Source organism: Anarhichas minor, unplaced genomic scaffold, assembly GCF_050575085.1.
Source record: "Anarhichas minor isolate MPS153535 unplaced genomic scaffold, ASM5057508v1 ptg000040l, whole genome shotgun sequence".
In the NCBI taxonomy this organism is placed as follows: Eukaryota; Metazoa; Chordata; class Actinopteri; order Perciformes; family Anarhichadidae; genus Anarhichas; species Anarhichas minor.
The window spans coordinates 14,975,870-14,998,328 of NW_027466486.1; the positions used below are offsets into that span (position 1 = coordinate 14,975,870).

The following is a 22,459-nucleotide window of genomic DNA, read 5'->3' on the forward strand; positions in this document are numbered from 1 at the left end:
CCTCATGACTATTCTTTACAGTGTTTAATACATACAGTGACTATACTTTTTAGTTTAATACATTCAATGATTATGCTTTTATGGTTTAACATTTCTATAAGTAAACATATTGTGACATTTAATATATTGTGACATTTAATATTGACCACTAGGGGTGACATTAATCGTGCCAAGAATGCTTTTAATACTTAAATTCCTCACACAAGGCCCGGACACCAGACGTTTGCCGGCGAGCTCTGGCTGGTAGGCTCCAGAAGGGGTGAGGTGAGTTTCCTATTCCTGTGCGAGACATTTCCGGCCAATTCATTAAGGGTCAGTGACCCTGTCTCTTCATGCCACTTTTAAATACTATAAGTCAGTCGGCCAGGACATTGCACACCTGCAGCATCTGGAATAGGTCATTTATAATTTAAATGTATAATCCTATATAGTACTATGAAATGTTAAACCATTTTTATTTCATTGGCATTCACATACCTATTTCGTCTAGCATTTCTTCCTTGTCACTACAGTCCCAAGCATTTAATATGGAGGTACTTCAGATCCTCTAATATACTGTATGTATATAACTGGTGGTGGTCGTTTGGCTACACAGCTCTTGCTCTCACTGTCGCCTCACAATTTATTAGGGACAAAGCACAAAAGTGCTAGGGCCAAACGGTCCCTGGCACTGAAAGTGTGAGGCACTGAACTTGCAAAGAACCCATTGTTTTTGTAGGGATTCATCATTTTCTGGTGCGCAATCGCATTACTGAGGGCCTTGGGCTGCTTGAAAAGTGCCAACAATTGGCCAGTGGGCTCCATAGTGCCCTCAAACCCACGCCAGGGTTGGGATAAAGTTCCTTTGATGATCACGAAATTTGGTGGGATTATTGTTATCTTCAAGAACATATTCAAATTTTTTTTTACCCAACAGGTAGACGACCATGTTGGATTTTGTGTGTTCTATCCCTCACTCTGGTGGCAGTCTTGCTCTGTCATCTTCGTGGAGGTTCGGCTTGACCTGGTTTTCTTCATCTCAATCTCACTCTCAGCGTTATTCTGAATCTGATGTCAAACTTCATGTATGTATAAATGTAATGTAATAAATTATACAGTTAACATTTACATAACTCAAACATCTTTGTTTTATGCTAAACTCTAGAGATTTATTGACAATTGTGATGATCTACAGACCAAACTGTGTTTTTATCCAAGAGTTTGCTGAGTCATCTCATTTTATATCAAAGTATGATAACGTTTTTACTTCATGTATGCTGCCTTTCATCAGAAGTCACTGATTTTATGGATACTCTGGAATATTTTAATCTCAATGAGGCAATACATCAAAGTGCAGACAGAGAGGTGGAAAAAATAAAAGTAACTTATTAACAAAAAGATAATGAAGAGAGTGGGAGTCCAGGGAGAAATGTTGATGAAGGGAAAGGTTGACATGGGATAGCAGAGCACAACTGATGAGATGATTGGTGATCAGTGTGCTGATCGCTGATTGTAGGCAGGAGTGCGAGCAGGGTGAAGCCGGAAGCCAGGGAGGTGACGAACGGGTACCAAATTCCAAATACCTGTTAGTTTTCGTATTGATTTAAGTTATTTTATGACTTTATAAGGCAGTACATGGCCTTGCACCAGACTTGTCAGAAATACTTTTAGTTTATGAACCAGTAAGACCCCTTAGATCCTTTGGTTCCTACATTTGGTGCACTGCTTTTAGCTGTTACGCTGCAAGCCCTTGGAACAGCCTTCCAGAGGATCGGAAAGTAGCTGAAAATCTTCAAACAGAAACTGAAAACCCATCTATTCAGTCTGGCTTCATTATTTTATGGTTTTTGTTATTGTTTGTTATTATTAAATATGTTTTTATGCTATAATTTTAGTATGTATACATATATTATTTCTTAATTAATTTTATTAATTGTAGTTTTTGACTGTTTACCATCATCAATTTATTCAGTGTTTTAGTATTTATTTATTTTTCTTAATTTAATTTGGTGTGAATTAGTCTCTTAACCCTCTCTACATTTTTGGCTTGACAATCCTAATCAGAATTGCATTTGATTAGTTTGTCCAATAATTGCAGCGAGTCTCTCATCTGTGGCTGTCAGATCAGGTGGTCATTGTCCTCATCCTCTAGCTGTTTCCCTCTTTTTCTCTGATCTGTTATTCTTTTTTTCCATGTAAACTTTATTATCCAACCAATTATTTTTTTACTTGAGCCACAGTCCTTATCTCAGGGGATACAACATTCACCGCCCAAGCCTTTTCATCGTTACTCCCATTGAAACAGTTTGACAAAGAAGTGTGCCTTCCACCCCGGACATTATTGTCTCAATTTCTTAAGCCATGCTTCTCTTTTACAACCAACTCACCGCTTTCTCCATGATAAACCTCTCGACAAAAAGTATTCACTTTTATAGAGAAATGGAGGCGTGGCAGTATGCTGATTGCGAATAACGGGCATGCGCTGTCTATTTAGAATGATTCTGAGTCACTAATATACACATGGTGGTAAGAACAAAATCGGTCAAGAAACGTATGGTAATTTTGCATGTGCACTTATTTTGTGTGCAAAGTAAGAACATTTCTACACGCATATTAGACTTTCCGTTGCCACGTAGATGAAACACAGGTAAAGTAATACTGCTTTTATCTTCTGAAGACGTGACTACTGTAACTCCATCCTTACTGGCATCAACCAACAACAACTCTCTCACATCAGAATAGTTGAGAATGCAGAAGGAGCTGGTGTCGGCCTGACACAGGTGGCTAGATAAACTGAAATCCTCGAGGACCTCCCAGGGCCAGGCAGGTTCCCAGGGATGAGTCAGGCTCAGGACTAGGCAGCGGCAGACATAAGAACCCAAGGCCTATGAAACGGAGTGGAGGCTGGCTGCTGGCAGGCGGGGGTGAAGGTTGGTTTCAAGCAGTCCGAGGAGTTGACTGGAGACTAGCTGGCTGGAGGCGGCAGGCTGGGGAACGGGCTGAGATTCAGAGGTAAGAAAAAACCATTCAGCCAGTCTAGGACTATAAAATGTGTTGTGTGTCATTATACATCAACCTTACTAGCATTGTCATTGTTTGTATCTTACTTTCAATTCAATTTTTCAATTCAATTTATTTTTGTATAGCCCAAAATCACAAATTTGCCTCAGAGGGCTTTACAATATGTACACATTTGACATCCTCTTGTCCCGGAACCCTCACATCGGAAAGGGAAAAACTCCCACTAAAAACTCTTTAACGGGGAGAAAAGAGGAAGAAACCTTAGGGAGAGCAACAGAGGAGGGATCCCTCTCCCAGGATGGACAGAAGTGCAATAGATGTCATGTGTAGAACAGGATAACAGAATTACAACACATTCAATGTAATTACAACACATTCAATGTATGACAGAACCACGGGAAAAAAAATCCAAACCTACATGGCCCTGTGTGAAAAAGTGATTGCCCCCTAAACCTAATAACTGGTTGGGCCACCCTTAGCAGCAACAACTGCAATCAAGCGTTTGCGATAACTGGCAATGAGTCTTTTACAGCGCTGTAGAGGAATTTTGGCCCACTCATCTTTGCAGAATTGTTGTAATTCAGCCACATTGGAGGGTTTTCGAGCATGAACCGCCTTTTTAAGGTCATGCCACAGCATCTCAATCGGATTCAGGTCGGGACTTTGACTAGGCCACTCCAAAGTCTTCATTTTGTTTTTCTTAAGCCATTCAGAGGTGGACTTGCTGGTGTGTTTTGGATCATTGTCCTGCTGCAGAACCCAAGTGCGCTTCAGCTTGAGGTCACGAACAGATGGCCGGACATTCTCCTTCAGGATTTTTTGGTAGACAGCAGAATTCATGGTTCCATTTACCACAGCAAGTCTTCCAGGTCCTGAAGCAGCAAAACAGCCCCAGACCATCACACTACCACCACCATATTTTACTGTTGGTATGATGTTCCTTTTCTGAAATGCCGTGTTACTTTTACGCCAGATGTAACGGGACATACACCTTCCAAAAAGTTAAACTTTTGTCTCGTCAGTCCACAGAGTATTTTCCCAAAAGTCTTGGGGATCATCAAGATGTTTTCTGGCAAAACTGAGACGAGCCTTTATGTTCTTTTTGCTCAGCAGTGGTTTTCGTCTTGGAACTCTGCCATGCAGGCCATTTTTGCCCAGTGTCTTTCTTATGGTGGAGTCATGAACACTGACCTTAATTGAGGCAAGTGAGGCCTGCAGTTCTTTGGATGTTGTTCTGGGGTCTTTTGTGACCTCTTGGATGAGTCGTCGCTGCGCTCTTGGGGTAATTTTGGTCGGCCGGCCACTCCTGGGAAGGTTCACCACTGTTCCATGTTTTCGCCATTTGTGGATAATGGCTCTCACTGTGGTTCGCTGGAGTCCCAAAGCTTTAGAAATGGCTTTGTAACCTTTTCCAGACTGATAGATCTCAATTACTTTGATAAACCACAGTTAATTTATGTTTTAACAGGGGGGGCAATCACTTTTTCACACAGGGCCATGTAGGTTTGGATTTTTTTCCCCCCTTAATAATAAAAACCTTCATTTAAAAACTGCATTTTGTGTTTACTTGTGTTATCTTTGTCTAATATTTAAATTAGTTTGATGATCTGAAACATTTAAGTGTGACAAACATGCAAAAAAATAAGAAATCAGGAAGGGGGCAAACACTTTTTCACACAACTGTATATCATATCACACCCATGCTTGAGGCGTGTATCTGCATCCCTGTGCACATATTGATAGAGCACACCATACTATACAAACCACATGGTGACCCACCTCTCAAACATTGCTTTACAGCACTACCCATAGTCAAATATCCCACATGGTATTTTTAAAGTGGAATACCGAAGTTTCAAATGGAACAAGTGCAAAATGAAAGAACTGATATTCAGTCCTTATTAGGATAATAGGAATATGATATTAGTCAGTAATAGGATAAGGTATATAAATAACCAGGTGTCTGCTGTGAAATATCCTTGTTTTTCAGTATCAAATAAGCAAACTGTTATCCAACATGAAAATGAATATAAGACTGGGGTTTTATTTGGAGATACTGCTGCATCATTTTAGACAAAAGCCGGAAAACAATACTCCTAAAACATGCAAAGGCTCATTCCATATGCAACGTTTTTTGTTGTCTGAGAAGTTGGTGTGCAGGACTTTGACAATGTAGACTGGGGTTTCTGTCCCACATCCTGCTTCTGGTTATAGTTTATAGCTACTAAAAGGCTATGGCAAAGGTCAGGGAAAGATTGTGGTCTACATGGTATGAGCGTTATTATCTTTGTCCACAGGGTTAGTAAAACTACAAAAACCTCATAGAGGCCTACACACGAAATATGAAAGAAAAGAAGAAAATATGGCCTGCAGCTTTGTTCAGTCACTGTGTTCAGTCGGGGGGAGGAGAGGGAGGAGGGGACATAGTGACGTAAGAATCTTAATAATAAGTATAATGTTCGTCCTATTCGGAAGAGTGGTCGAGCAGCCGCAGCAGCTTCGGGTGGTGCGCACGCCACAGAAAACGTGCATTGCAAGATACACCTGGTACACCTCCCTCATTTCTGCACAAAGTGTGGAGCAGTCCAAGGAGCAGAGCAGAAACTATGAGGGTCCGACTGAGACCTGCGGTGCAGAGCTGCGCGTAATGAAGGGCAGCCTGAAGTAGTTCTGCTGCGGTCGTAAGTGCAGAAAGGCAAAATGGGAATGGCGAGTGAGGATCTGCTCGTGACACTTCAGATACTACCTGGTTTCTTTTCAAACTGTCTCTTCCTTGCCCTGTACGACTCCGTGGTCCTCGTGAAGCGCGCCGTGTCGCTCAGCTGCTCCAGGTCCGCCGGTTCCGGAGAGTGGCGCCGTATGTTGACCTCAGCTGGGCTGCGCTCGATCTGGAATAGCTTCCTTCTCGACGCCTATAAACAGGTAAACGTGTTCAATTTATGGGGATCGCTGCTTTTAATCAATCCACTAAACTCCAACTCGAACTGTTGACATATCAGTTCACATCCGTCTAATAAGAGGATCACATCGTCGGCAATGTGCCGGATGACATCTTGTCTTTACACATGCATAGCAAAATGTCTATAATCATAATGTATATTACCTTTTAGTCAGAGGGTGAGAGAGAGAGAGAGAGAGAGAGAGAGAGAGAGAGAGAGAGAGAGAGAGAGAGACCCTTCCTGCTCTCTAGCTCTCTGGGATCACCTGTGTTTTAATGCAGCCTACCATCGTTAGTCTCATTTATTTACATATTTTTCTGTCTCAGTTGACGGACGGCTGAACGAGTGTGAAATATAGCTGCGGCTCATAAACAGGCTCCGTTGTGTTGACCAGCAGATAAAATCATTATTTTATGAGGTAATCTTCAGACTAAATAAACCACAACAAAAACAGGTTAAAGAGCAGCACATGTAGATCATTTATGAGTTAGCCTTGTATTATCCGCCTTCCCCAAGTGTACGTCCTTATTATAAAGAGCACGGTCTAGACCTGCTGTATAGGAAATGTGCCACGAGGTAACTTGTTTTAAGATTTGGAGCAATAAAAGTGAATTGAATTGGTATGCGGAGTTCTGCTGGGAGGCGTGCAGACATAGACACAAAAGGATACAGTTATCTCTGTTGGGTTCATCAGTGATGATAAACGATCTGAAATCTATAGTTTATGAACATTTCGCATCATCAGTATTTTATTCGACTCAATAGAAGTAGCATTTCCTTGATTGGTCTCGAATTTTCACGGTTTCCTTGATTCATCTCTCAATATCTCTGACCTATTAAGCATGTCACGCATACTAAACAGTTATTCTAAAATGACGTGTCAAATTCACTCTGTCAAGTCAAAGTCCATCAAATTAAGTAAGTGCAGATAGCACCATTGTATTCCTATTGCAGTTTAATTTGAAGTGTCCTTACTGGATTATACGATAATATATATATATAATATGTACTTAAGTTAAAGCGATGTCAAACTGTCAGTAAATTATTTAATCGGAGTAGAATTATAGGAGGAAATTCACACTTCCAAAGTCAACACTTTTTTTTAATCTGTGTTTTATCGAATGCTCAATAATTTGGTAAAGCCCCTACACACCCATTCAGGTGTCCCTGATCAGGCTGTCATTTGCACCTGTTTGCGGAGGACAACGTAAAAACCTTGATGGCTCTAATTAGTTTATGGAGTTTAGCAACCTCATCAAAGTCCCAGCATCATGCTGCAGTTCGTCAATAACAGCAGAATAGCAAGACCAACACAAATAGCTGTTATTCCTCACAGGTGTGAGGTGTGAGGACTATTGTGTGACTATTATTATTATTATTATTAGTCACATTACTATTACTATTACTGCTTTTGTTATCATTATTATTCTATTATATCCACTGCGGCTGCTATAACTTGTTGTCATCATTTTTCTATTACTGCTGCTATCACTGATACTACTGTGATTATATGTAACATTTCTATCATATTGGTTGACTGTGTTGTCCAAGTACAAAGGATGTTTAATGCTGTAAAGATTGTAAAGTCCTCTGAGGCAAATGTTTGATTTGTGATTTTGGGCTATACACATAGATTTAATTTAATTCAATATAATTCATATATAAAAAATATAAAAATGAGTCTGTTAAAAGATAAAGGCAAAGCCCACCTTAAATCTCCTTGATGTGTGCAGTGTGTGAGTAAGGTTTAATCCCTATTTATTATCACCTTAGGTGAAACTTGGCCTCGAGGCACCCAACTCTAAAGTGGTGAAGGTGCCTGACAGCCCTCGATGGAGCAGCAATCTCAGTAATATGACGAATGTGCCACCTGGTGCCATGATCGCAAATAAAGAGGAGTGTCGCCTCCTGGATTTTGAGTCATCAGACCGCCCTCTGGTGGTCAACTTTGGCTCAGCCACTTGACCCCCCTTCATCAGCCATCTGCCAGCTTTCCGTGAGTTGGTGGAGGGCTTCAGTGATGTAGCTGATTTCCTGTTAGTGTACATAGATGAGGCTCACCCGTCTGATGGCTGGGTGGCACCTCCTATGGGCTCTTGCTCCTTCGATATCCCGAAACACCAGAACCTGGAAGAGAGGTTGGGAGCGGCACGCAAACTCATTGAGCACTTTTCCTTACCACCGCAGTGTCAGCTGGTGGCAGACTGCATGGACAACAATGCTAATGTGGCTTATGGTGTGTCCAATGAACGGGTGTGTATAGTAAAACAGAGAAAGATTACCTACCTGGGTGGTAAGGGGCCTTTTTTTTACAATCTGAAGGATGTGCAGCAGTGGCTGGAACAGAGCTACGGTAAACGGTTATCAAGGACAAGCACAGAGAAGGACATGTCCCATATTTCATTAAGGAAACAATAGATCAGTTTTGTGTAAGCGTAAAAGTCATGATCAAAAGGTGTGTCATGGTGATATCATCTTCCAAAAAGCTGTAATGAATTAAGTTCCTGAATTGAGGAGCAACTTCTTTACCTTTTTGAAATCAGGCCAATTTTTCACACACCAGTCCATTCAGACTGGGATGATCATATGTAAAGACCCAGACTAACTCAGTCCATTTGTCACATAGTCACGAAATGCAATCTATTGGTGTCTTTTTTTTCGTGTCACTCAGGACGAAAACAATGTCAATGGAAAGTCGATTAGGATCGTATTTTGTGGTGGAAACGCATCCACGTGACAAAGCAACGGTCAGAGCTAGTGACATAGTATCCAATATCGCCAAAGACCACTTATGGTGGGCTGGTGTGGAGGTGGATGGGTCCAACAAACACAGGACTTTCAACCACAAGACCGTTGTTTAATACCACATGTTCCAAAGTGTTGTTGTGGGTTTGTTGCCTAAACCTAACTGTACATTGCTATGTTAAGCCCAACCATGATGTTTTTCCTAAACTTAAGGACGTGGGTTTGTTGCCTGAAGCTAGTTTTTGTTTTGGAACGTAATGTTGTCCTTAAAAAAAGTAGTTCCGAGCAACACGAAAAGAAAAAGATTTGTTCACGTCCCTCTACTTTGAACCAGTCGATTGCATTTTTTGGCTATTTCACGCAGTGCTGTGAGACTTTGTTGTAACAAGGCAGCACATTGATTGGAAGCAACAGTGCGTGAGCTTCATCTGTATTTATGCCCACTTGTGCTGCTAAAATCACGTCTTACGTGATTTTCATTGAAAAACTTAAAAAGTTCCCATTTTTAAAAATGTTTTATAAAATAATACATCTAAAGCGATGCTGTAATTGTTTTGTGGAGCATTTAATATTCCGTTTTCTTTTCACTGTGGTCATGTTTTTATACAATATGTCAAGAACTTAAATGTATGTGTAATGTTTATCTACCCTCCTTTCTCTTTGGATAAATGTTCTTTCATTATGTACATTGTTCTCCATTTGACACTTTTTTTTTTTTTTGCTTTACAGTGTCTTTAACCCCTTGGAAGTGTTTGTGTTTACACTATTGAATCAAAGTAGATATAATGTGGCTTTTACACAACAGACTCATCTCATGTCAAAATCAAAACAGTTTTGGTCTCGTCAGACAACACTACTGTAATGTGAGCAGCTTTCTCTTTGCCACTCTCCCATAAAGATGCAGGGTGCTTCATGGTGTAGTCAGGATACCGACAGCGTCATAAAAGCCCCACTAAAGCTACTTTGATGTACTTTTGCCCTGGGTCTTGCCCTGACTTGCTGTTTTTGGGAATACCTGTAGACATTACTCAGGGCTGAAAAAGCCCCATTCCATATTCCCCTGGGCAGGGAAGATGGTTTGTATTCACAACAAATCAATATTCCCTAAACAATATCATCAGCATCACAGTTGTATTACTGTTACACACAGTAGGACCATTTGTATCTGGCTTTATATCCCTAACATGATAATGGAAATGTCAGCAATGCCACTGCCAGATAGCAGTTACTGTTGGCATTTAGAATGAATGCATGCATTCATTATGTGGAGAGTTTCTACAGGGATGTCAGGGTTTTCAAGGACTTTTACAAATTTTCCAAAAACAGAGGTCTGAGAGTCACTTGGGGATAATTAGACCTGATCCAGAAGTGGGTTGACATAGAGAGAGAATACCAGGCCTCTGCTTGTCATGTTTTATACAATAGATTCAATATAGATTATATTGACATTCAAGTGTGTTATATGTCATAAAACTAAACATTACAGCTCAAGTTCAAATGTTAGGATTTTAATGACATGAAACCATTAAATATCCTTAAATATAATATATTTCTTAACATGTCAGAAAATGTTGAAAGTCAGTAGGTTAATGTGGTTGAGATGGGTGTCATCATCATCATGATGGCATTAAAGCCCCGTAGGAAACACAGATGGTTTGTTGTTGTCGCAGTGACAAAGGTGTTCTAATGAAAACCTTTGACGAAAGAGTCCCTGACTCAGTCTCTGGTTGGATAGTGAACTGCACCTGGTCAACATTACACAGAACTATTGCATCTGTTTTAACTGCCAATCTGCTAACTGACTTATGTCTCGGTAACTGATAGAGACAACTCTGTGTTTTTATGTCATTTACTGCGCTTTTTCATTGCTGCTTAGGACAATGTTCATTTTTCTAACATGTCAAAGAAGAGAAATAAAGGAGAATGTTTGCTGCTGAAACTGCTTTATATATTGTCTTTATGTCCCAAAAGGAATCGTGTACGTCAGAAAGAAGAGGACAGGCTTATCAAAAGAGAGGGAAAAAGTATTTTTTTAAAGAATAAAACACAGTCTGAACACAGTCCAGATGAGAGAAGAAAGGAGGTGGTGGAAATGTTGATATTTTCACCTGAATCTCATTCAGTTATTGCCCTGAGCTCAAAGCAGCAAGCTGAATGAGCAGCAGTGAGTGGTACAGTGTAGAACTGCATTCAGCGTCCCAGGCTGAATGCAGGCTCCCTCCATACATTCAGTCAACATGTTCTGCTTACCCGGGGCGGGGTGGTGAGGGCAGCAGACTTAGGAGTGTATTCCAGATGTCCCTCTCTCACGCAATGCTTTTCAGCTCTTCCTGGCTGGCCTACATTGTTGGTGGAGGTATTAGCGTCATATGGAGCATGAAATGAAGACATGTTTCAGGTCTAGAAAATACTTCTATCTCCTCTGCATGTTTTTCGGATACATTTTTTAAATTTGAATCAATATACTTCACATACATTTCAGGTTCAACTCTTCGACCAGAACAGTCGGGCAAATATGATGCAATATGCTATAGGCTTTATTGTTTTTGACATGCATGCAGAGTAATTCCATGTGCACAAAAAGAAACTTCCAGTTTTCAGTTTCTGGTTGCGTGCTTCCAGTAATGCGATACTAAACTATACCTCTTCACTTTTCATACGTAAATAGGATAGATATAGATATAGATTGCAACAGTACTAGTCAACCCTGTCGTCTGCATTTGGCCACCGGTTCTCATTCATATCACACCCGATCACACCTCGGATCATCAGGTCCATGATCGGACCTGATGATCCGATCGTGTGTCATTCCTCCGAGGTTGAGGAATGGACGGTAGAAGGAAAAGTGACATCATCCTGGGATGGACTGTAAAAGAAGAGAACGGATCCTGCCTCACTTTTCCCCTTTCCTCAGCCGAGTGGACTGGTAGGGAGAAGTGGTGGTGGTGGTGGTACACTGAGACATTACACAGAGGTGAGGTTTATCATTGCTGTGTCCACTCCCAGAAAGAAAACCTTTTTTTGGACACTTCTTTTCATCTTGCATTAAATGACACGTCTCAGTCGGTAGACAATTTTCACATACTGGGGGAATCAGCAAACACAGCAACACTGCCGCTCAAAAGTTTGGGGTCACCTGTTATATTGATGTTTTTTCTGTCCTTCAATAATGACTATTTCAACAGGGACAAAAAGAGTGTAATTCAGACACCAAATATGGTAAAATATAGTATTATTTGCATTTGAAATAGTTTTGGCCTCAACATTCATACCCAGTAGGCACATCTATGGGAGTGTAACAAGCTCCCTGCTACACGGTGGGTCTGTTGAGCACAATGACGCCAGTACACGGTTAAATGCCGGTTTGCAATGTTCTTTATTTGTAAGGAATCGGCCTAGCTTGGCCGTGTGCTCTCCGTGCTCGTCCCGAGCTGTCCTCCTCGCCTCCGTCGCTACTGTTGATTAAATACAGCTGTAAGAGACTTAATCAGGATCAGTTTCAGCTGCGCCTAATTAAGTCTCTTCCCGGCACCGTTCCCTGAACCACTCCCACACTCCGTCCCCTCCACAGCTGAGCCACCCACGCCCGCCACCACAGGGAGAAACTTGGGGTTAAGTGTCTTGCCCAAGGACACATTGACATGGATTAGTGGAGCCGGGGATCGAACCGCCGATCCTCTGATTGAATGACGACCCTGCTCTACCACTGAGCCACAGTCGCCCATTACTGCTGTAACAAAAGCTTTCCTCAAGCAACACATCTGTTAATAATCCAGTTTGTTATGTACTTGACACGTTAACAGGAAGATGTTCCTACTTAAATCTGCACACATGTTGATGCTCAGCTTCCAGTTTATTTTACCAACGACTGCCTATTTCTTCTTTTCTTATTCAACTGTTGCTCAGAAGGATCATTGTTTCTTTCTGCCTTTTCAACTATTGTACAGCGCTTCGTTCTCCGTGTACAAAACAAATGCTTCATAAAAAAAAAAATTCTATTTGTAAAGAAAACTTTCCACCACTTATTAGCATGAATGACAATAACAAGATATAACGTATTTCTGTCAGCCATCTGACTGTAACGAATCAAGCTTTTGTGGCAGTTGGCTTTAGCGGTGGTGTTCATTGATCACTGAACTACAGTCCATGCAAAATGGATACGACACCCAGTACTCTCCAGCAAGCATCATCCACACCAAATAAGCTAAAAAAAGACAGCATCCACAAACCCTAGCAATCTTCACAATTCATAAAATGAGGCCAGTATCCGTATATATAAATACAGACACTGATAATAAGGTTGTTAACCTTTTAAAAGGAACAATGAAATAAAACAGCTCTACTCGAGCCTTGAATTTGCCCACAACTACATTAAAATGTGGCCTATATTTCAGGTTACACAATGTCCCGAAACACTTCTAAATGTCCGAGTAGATATATGCTGAAGTAATTAATCGTTTTCTTGAGACTGGAACATCAGAAATGTAGTCTCTCTCACAACTCAGGTTTTGGCCATAGAGTTCATGTGACATAGAAGTTTCTGAAAGTCTGCCCTGGCAGACCCTCGGTTCGACCAGGCTAAACTTTTGTTCATTCAGATATACCGATTAATTCAAGGATAAAGAGCATGGCTGAAGGAGGACAGAGAGTAGTAAAGAATACATTAAGGAAAGGGAGGGAGGGGTGGGTGCATTTAGTACACATGCCACATGCAAACCAACCCCTCTCCCAGTGCCAGTCCAGTTCTTAAGCTTTTCTCCCAGCACCTGTGACAAAAAATTCCTCCATACAAATTTAAACTAATTCTTCCATTTTTTCCCCCCCATTTCCACACCCTTACCTTCTCACCTTCCCTTTTGTTGTGTTATTTGTGGCAACCTATGTAAGATGTAGTATAGTGGTGTGAAAAAGAAGCTTTTGTGGCACAACTCTGGGCAACCCCCTCAGTAAATGTCTTCCTGTGTCCTCTTACACTTGAAAAGCACACAAGGTCCAGCCAGACATTCAGTAATGCTAGGAAGTCCAACAGAATGTGACAGTGGACAGGATGGAAACTAATACGCACCAACGACAAGAAGAGAGGAGCTGGTGTGTGTGTGTGTGTGTGTGTGTGTGTGTGTGTGTGTGTGTGTGTGTGTGTGTGTGTGTGTGTGTGTGTGTGTGTGTGTGTGTGTGTGTGTGTGTGTGTGTGTGTGTGTGTGTGTGTGTGTGTGTGTGTGAGTGTTTTAGAGAGAGACTAATGGAGAGAGAGACAGGCACACAGCTTGGAAGCACATGAGAGCAGAGAGATGCCGTGGTTTTCACAAAGTTTACAGTATTATTGTCTGCTAGACAAACATGGACTTCAGTATAGTACTAAGCTTAATAGATTTATTGAGACTGGATTATTTTGAGTTTAAGGGCATCAACAGAATAGATTGTCTCGTGTCAACAGGGAGGTTATTCCAGAGGAAAGAGGCACAATAAGAACAGGCCCTGCAGCCAGCAGGAAGTTTGGCTCTTGGTCTCTTGGACATTTATAACAGGCAGGTCCTTAGAATGACTCATGGTATATTGGACTAGTGGGACCATCCACTCCTGAAAGAGTTTAAGCCTTCGCCATGAGGACGTCGTTTCGGGGCAGCCGTTAGGAGCACTAAACAATTCCACATCTCCTTCATCCCAAATGATATTATTATGCTCAGTAGCATGTAGCACTGTGGCTGCACTCTTTGCACTCTTCTTGCACACTTTCCCATTTTGACACATAGGAGCCATGTATTCTGAGAGCAGAGAGCACAGGCTAAATATAAGGCTAAAGGAGATCAGACAGGAATGAAGGGGCGGGCCCATTTATAATGTTGTAAGTCTGTCCGCTTTCAGCAGGTCAGAAAGAAGGCCAGTTATCAACAAAACCAAATCCATGCTCACATCAATAACATACCAGCCAGTTCATTGAATTAACCCTATATCAGCATTACCCCTCCCGTGTAAGGGACCAGATGCTGACTCATCTTTCTGGCAAAGTCACTCAATCCCTCTGGCTGACTGCAGGCCACACAACGGGGGCTTACTCTTACCAGACTACCCATACCGTTGCACAGGGACATTTTCAGTGTTGATCCTTTGCCGACGAGGCTATGCTAATGCCTTACTAAACATCGCCAGAGCAAGACTGAAAGCTGAAATCAAGGAGGCAAAGAGGAGGCGTCAAGAGAGACTGGAGAGACCTCAACACCAACAACACTAAAGATACGTGGCAGCAGGAGATCCATAATGTCACAGGCTATGAAAGCAGGAGCTGCCAGATGAGCTGAAGAACTTTTATGCTCGCTTTGATCTCCTCAACAAAGAGTCAGCTGTGAAGTCAGGACTGCCCACTGTCAGTATCCCCAGAGGATGTGTTTCCTCAGGCTGTGAAACTCTTTTACTCATCCTCCACCCTCCACATGTTCTAGATATTATAGATTTTTTTTTTGTGTGTGTGTTTTTGTGTTTTGTTGTGTCGCAAAATGGGACCGCAATCTGCATTTTGTTGTGCAACCCTGCTGTACAATGACAATAAAATAACCATGTAACCTTGTATCTTTCGGACAGGATCACGTCAGTATTCAGATTTCTTTGCAGCCATTCAAATCTTTTCAGGCAATTCTCAGATTTCTGGTGCATCTTGTTGCCATGGTAACTCCACGTCATATAGCCTTTTGCGGTACCTGACTGATCTCGTAAGGCGTCACCTCTCCTGGAGACACCTAGAGACTCTATTATCAAGAATGCACATAGCAGGTTTAAAACATTCATGGTTTCTACGACACCAATCTTCATTCATGAAGCTTAGCTCGTGCTGGACATGGACACTGGTCCCAGCACTGTCCAGCCGAATATGGTTTTTGTTTGGGATTCTGACAGCTTTATACTCTGCCAGAAACCATTTCCAGTCGTACTCAGCAACTATCAATACTGCTCCAGCTGAAACATCTGGCATTTCAACAGCTTCAATCTTAAACTGACAATTATTTACAGCAATGTGTTCATTACTGGGGTGTTACTGCCAAAGGTGTGGAGCTTTAATAAAATGAGTACTGATTCTGCCACTACAGCTTTTCGAAAGTCAATCAATCAGATTTTATCTGCTGACCTTACATTTAACAAATTACTCCTCACTAAGTCCGTAGCATCCGCCGGCTCAGACCAGTGTCCGACCACTCTCCGGCTCTGCTCCTTGGACTCTCATGCAATCGTTTCAGATTTTCTTCATTCAAGGCTGATTTTGTGGATTTCCAACTCGTTGTGTACTAGTGATACTTGTTACTCGGAGAGGTTGGAAGGAGATAAACCTTTCTAAAACATTACGTAATTTCCACGTAAAAAGCAGGGTGGGTTTGCACATCGTTAACTAGAGTTAGCACTTCGATGCTAGGCTAGCTAATGAAGGTGAATGTATACAAGTGCTGCTTTTGCTTTGTAATGATTGTAACAGTGAAGAAATACCAACCCAGGTTTACAGAAACAGTGTTGCTCCTTACTCTCATTGTCCTCCGTCGCGATTGCCAAGTGATGTGATGGTTCACTTTTACACTGTGATCGGTAGACTTTAGCTACTATCTTTATCTTTTTAACCTGTTATCACTGCTGAATCAGTTTGCCATTCTAGATGTATCCTTCAAACACATATTGTAAACCCTTCTGTCTGCTTCTCTCTGAAATCACTTTTTATTTTCCCCCAAAAATGGATATTATTATTTAGTAACAGTGTGGGCTATGGTAGCTCTGACAGCTGATGGAGTAGCAACGGGGGGCAGAGCTTAGCAAAGGGTCAATTTATGTTCAGCCACACTTATTGCCAAGCTAAGCATATATTCATGTGGTCATGCATCTAATTAGAAAATATGTTTAAATGAGTTTGAAAGTAATGTAAACTGGTTGATTTAATCAATTACCATCAATTAATTTAACATCTAAATGAAAACACAGATTCATTAGTGATGGCATAAAAGAACTCGGAGGTGGTGACCTCAAGCTGCACTGGGTCTGTTTGCATCTGAATGCAGAGCAGTCTGAGATCCTGGCCCTGAGGTCTGAGGCCCTGGTGCTCTGCCCCAACACAGCGGATTTAAATGAGTTGCTGCCAAGTAAAGGATTTCCGTATCTTGTGCTTTTGTCCACAAGTGAAAGCAGGCTGTAGAATGAACTCTGGGAGACCCGGTCAAACGTAAGGCAAGGCAAGTGTATTTGTATAGCACATTTCAAAAACAAGGCAATTCAAAGTGCTTCACATAAAACCATTAAAACCATCAAAACATGAGGCAAAAGAAAAGGAGATTTAAAAACAATTAAGAACATTGATTGAAACATTAAAAACAGTCATTAAAACACTAAAAAGCAGTGTAAGAAATAAAATACAGTAGTATAGTAAAATACAGAAATTGATTAATATCCTTGAATCTGGTTGAATTAAAGGCAGCAGCAAACAGAAAAAGTCTTCAATCTTGATTTAAAGGAGCTGAGGGTCTCAGCAGACCTGCAGCAATTATTTTACTTAACAATGGGAGTTTTGATATTGGCCTATAATTCGTCATTGTTGCGGAGTCTAAATTAGCCTTCTTTAGGAGCGGTTTAATAACTGCAGTTTTTAGGGCTTGTGGGAAGACACCTGAGAGAAGGTATGTGTTTACAATTTGTAAAAGATCAGTGGTCATGCAGTTTGAAATATATTTGAAAGAGTGTGTTGATGTGTCAAGGTGAAGAGAAAGCTCTTAAAGTCAAGCTGCAAGTTTACAAGTGAATTTTAATCCCAATCCTTTCAAATAGACAAGGAAGTCGTCAACATTTGATCACAGTTACAGGCAGCCAATGGTGGCAGGGTTCACTCTTAGTTATAGGACAAGAAGGTTGAATATCTGGAAGCAGCTCAGTAGAGAGTTTATGTTGAAGTAAGTCCTCTGCAAAGGATCATGATTTAGTCACATATATATTGAAGTAGCCTAGAAGTTGTATCAAACAATGGATATAGTCAACAACTGACTGTCAAATCAAATAAAGAAAGTTTCACTGAATAATATCTATATTAGTATAGTATTAGTATTAGTATATAAACAATATTCATTGTGAGATTTATATATAATAAATACATTTTCTCCTCTAATTTCAAGTAAGACAAGGGCTGGATTAAAAATAAAATGAGAAATACACAACACGAAGCTTTTGAAAAATGTGACTCTTAAAATAAAGTACTTAATGAATAAAATAATAATTTAACTGAATTGTTCTTGCCCTGCAGCTTTATATTCATTTCATTCAGTTGTAAAATGATGTGATAACCACATTCTCATGTGTTCAGGGACTTTATCTGTGCTTATTGAAACCCCTTGGTCATTGCTCTCTGTTTACAGCAATGTTTGAATTCTGATCATATTGGGCTCTTAGGTTTATTTTTAAAACACATATTTGATTGGCTGAGTATCACGTGATGTGATTTAAAACGCATGTAATTGGTCAGTGTGTTTCCTGGACAGCTGAACGAGTGCCATAAAGGCTGGAAAAGCTGCACCGGTTAAAATAGAAGCGCTCCGTTGAAATTTAGTAATTCTCGATTATCAGTTATAGGTCTAGGTTTTGGATACAACGCTGTCTGGTTCCAGACCCGGACCGCCTATTAGTGACCCCTATTTTAGGCGATCAAAGGAAGGGTTACAGTTGTGATGTATACATCCCAGCTGAACGTACAAAGTGACAGCGTGACTGTGTTAACCATTGTCCTGTCCTTCCATAAACCCTCTGCTTTAAACCATTTCTATTTAATAACTCGACAAAGATATTAAATCAGCTTATTGGTTTACCAGAACTTACAATAACAAAAATAAAATCACACTTTTAGGAGTCAATTAGCCTATGCTAACCTTACAAAATACGTCTCTACAAAGGTAATACAAAAATGAAAAGAATCAGAATCAGAACCGTTTAATTGCCAAAGTATGTCGCACATACAAGGAATTTGACTAGGTGGATGGTGCGTAACATTAACAATCAACACAGTGCAAAATACTGACATGATAGACATGATCTAAAAATAGAAACATTGAAATTTACAATAAAATATAAAAATATGGTAAATGAACAAACAAGAGTATGGTTTGTGTCCAGGGTGAGAGGGGTCGGCTACAATCCCTCTTGCTCGCTTCAGGGTCCTGGAGGCGAACAAGTCGTGGAGGGATGGCAGATTGCAGCCAATCACCCTCTCAGCAGAGCGAATGATGCGCTGCAGTCTAAACTTATCCTTGGCAGTGACTATAGCGTACCAGACGGTGATGGAGGAGCAGAGGATGGACTCAATGATGGCTATGTAGAAGTGCACCATCATTGTCTTTGGCAGGTTGAACTTCTTCAGCTGCCTCAGGAAGTACATCCTCTGCTGAGCCCTCTTGGTGATGAGACCACTTGAGGTCTTGGCTCATGGTGGAGCCCAGGAAGTGGAAGGACTCCACAGCGTCGACGGAGGAGTCACAGGGTGATGGGGGCAGGTATGGCTAAAGGAGAGGCAGGTACCCTATAAACCTGTAAACCTGACTGAGGGTAAACTTATGACGCCTTTAAACCACAATGCTTATGATATCAGTCTTTAACCTGGCAGGAAATACATAATACGTTTAAGCTGATATGAACAGTCAACAGCTATTACCTCTTTTAACTCTTTTAACTAACATGAATCAACAGCAATCTACGGCATTAACTACTGGGGGCACACAAAGGAAAATTAAACACAAAGCCGACAATAAACAAATAAAACAAGGCCTGAATGTAGCTTGGAAGAGACGAGTGTGTGTGGTAACTTAAACCGGTACCAACATGTTTTAACTGCTTTTTCCAGAGTCCACCTTAGCGGAGACTGGCCCTGACTGCACTTAGTGAACTCTTTGCTGAAGAGGACAGGGCCATCACCTCAACACACATGGCACAAGTACCATCATGTTGACTGACACAGAGGGAAACATCCTCAACTCCATCGTAGCAAACCTTCTCAACAGCTGGGGACACCATCAGTGTGGAAACGTCCTGTCTCGTACCAGAAAAAGCATATAATCTTCCTCAAAAAGAACTGCTCACATACCAACCTGTTCCTTGATATTGGTTGACCTTAAACAACGTCTGCCTCTTGCACACAGACACACACACACACACACACACACACACAAGAACATTCACTCAGTAGGCAGTTTTAGGGTAGGATAGTTCATACATTGTTAACTAAATGCATTTGTAGTTGGATTTTTTTATGTTGTCCAAAATTGATGTTTTGATTACATGGACTTTATTTCCTTTTGATGTGTCAACATCAGCAATTAGTTAATAAGGCCATTTACATAACAAACTGAATTTGACTGTTGAATGAATTTCAAGAAGATAAAATGTTTACACAATAAACAAATGTACATATCGTAGAGAAAAGAGCTGTAGTCATTTATAGAAACATAGTTGATCTAGTAATGAGGCAGAGGTTTTAATTTCGGTGTGGTATCGGTATTGAATTTAGGTATCGATATTGGAAGCAGTATTGAAAAGTTTCAAACAATACCCAACCCCAGCTAAGAGCAATCAGTTTGCCGTGTTTCTCTCTATCGCTCTGGCTACTTCTCCAACCCCTTAATAAACAAGTATAATTGTGTGGATGTAATGTCTCTCTATGGACCAATCTGGGGCAACAAAAATAAAAACACTGTGAACATAAGCAGATAGTCTGTCTCCCCTTGGGTCGCGAGTACGTTTCAAACAATCAATGAAAATCTTAAGTGACATGGCCAACTATTGTCTTAACTGTAGTATTTCTACTGCTATGCACATTTTAACTCTGTGGATTTACCCAGAGTCCATACGGACCTGCTATAGAGAGTTTTGAACAGTGGGGTTTGAGCTCCATTCACAGTTTTATATCCTTTGATGTCAGTGAGCTTTACGGAGAATCCCCACTGATGAAGCAGTGATGCTTATTAGGGTCGAGTCTAGATAGATACCCTGGAGCATGACAAATAAACAACATCAAAATTTGCTCTGCTGCGAATACAGTAGTTTGCCTCAAATGGCACATTCATACTGGGGGCGATGCAAATTTGCAACAGTTGTAGCACTTCTCTAAAAGTTTTGAATAGATTTGATAGCAGTATGTGGTACACATTCTCTAAGCTGCACTACTCAGTATGAACTTCATCCAACAAATCAATCCACATATCAACTAGTGAGCAAGAACCACACCCACACAGTGCTGATGCAGCAGATTGCTCAACTTTGATTGCTGCTTATTTAGTCACTAATATTTAATGCCATACAGAAAGACTGAATATTTGAAACCAAGTTCTCTGGGTCTTTAAAACAGCCTCACATTCTCTTTTCTGTTGAGTCTAAATGAGTAAAAGATGAGGGCAAATATTAAAGTGCCAAAAGGAGTTGCATTACTGGATGTATCCAAGGACTACAGTATAATTTCAGAGAAAAAACAATGTTTTATTTGTTATCAAACTGATGAAAAAAGGTTATGAAAAGTAACAATTATAACACAAAAAATGTGAACTCCAGGCAAGTAATAGATTGCACCTTCACATCATTAAATGACAATGGCAGATAATGGAAACACAAATGAACAGTAACATATTGTTAACTAATGATAAAAAGGTGACAAAACAATGATTTGAGGTGACCAGTCCCACTTCAGCCCCGACCCCCACCCCCCCACATACACACACCACCACCATTTTAGCTCTTTTGAACCGTGAAAACCCATCCATCACAGCCTCTTTGTCTTCCTGCATTTGTCATAACTCTGACTTTATTCTCTTGCCAAAAATAAATATCACTAGTGTAACCCAGAACAAGAAAGCCATGATACAGAAGGAAGGGCACCTTCGCTGGACAACTGCAAGTAGTTCAATATTCATGCAACTTTAGAAACATCTCAGGTTAGAACTCTAGGCTAACAATACATTTTATTCTTTATGAAATATCAATATGATTCTCCACATTCCAGCTTTTTCTCCATTAAAATGAACAGTTAATAGATTCTTTCATAAAATACGTCGATAAATCATGTGTTCAGTCTGTACAATAGAAGTACTAAAAATTACAACTGTCGTGATATATATACAGTTTTCTACCTACAAAGTACAACAGCTAGCATGTAATAAAATATGTAAACAAATTTTTATGTTTTTGACACAGTTTACTGTGACAGCAGATAGAATTCACACTTTCAACATTTGATTTATTTCTGTATACACATTTGTTAACAGTGTTTAGCACTGCATTTATCTTTCTCCTCACTCCTCCATAGAAAATGAGAACAGCAACGAACCAACATACAGTTTTGCAAAAAGATAAAACCACCACTGGCTGTGCATCAATAATAGATTTTTTTAAGATATCATGTTTTCCATGTTTAACATTTTTGAGGGTTTCAAAAAGAGGATAGGGTCTAAGTTCTGATCGGATAATGAAGAATTGTTTGGCATCAACGAAGAGAACATGGTCCAATTTGAACACTGTATACTGGACTTTTACTGTACTGGACTTTACTGTAGCATTAGGATGGCATGCATTTGACAATCAGTTGCTTTTTACCTCGAGAACCAGCCACTGCTTTCCACAAGGTGAGTCACTCTGTCTGTCAAACAATGACAAGAATTGTGGTAAATCAGATGCCAGAGCGTACGGATTTTAGGAGATCTGTCCATGGCACAATTTGCTCACTCGGTATCATTCATACACAGAAATAGTCTTTTCTTGCTGTTCTTTTTGTCATTTTTTCCCTT

At 40.6% G+C, this 22,459-nt stretch overlaps 1 protein-coding gene across 1 annotated transcript; it reads left to right on the forward strand.

The window, feature by feature from the left end:
- The first annotated feature begins 5,700 nt into the window (after positions 1-5,700).
- Positions 5,701-8,357, forward strand: dio2 (iodothyronine deiodinase 2). Its single transcript, XM_076108143.1, has 2 exons — positions 5,701-5,922; positions 7,713-8,357. The coding sequence occupies exons 1-2, from the start codon at positions 5,701-5,703 to the stop codon at positions 8,355-8,357; spliced, it is 867 nt and encodes a 288-aa protein (XP_075964258.1).
- Positions 8,358-22,459: the final 14,102 nt, after the last annotated feature.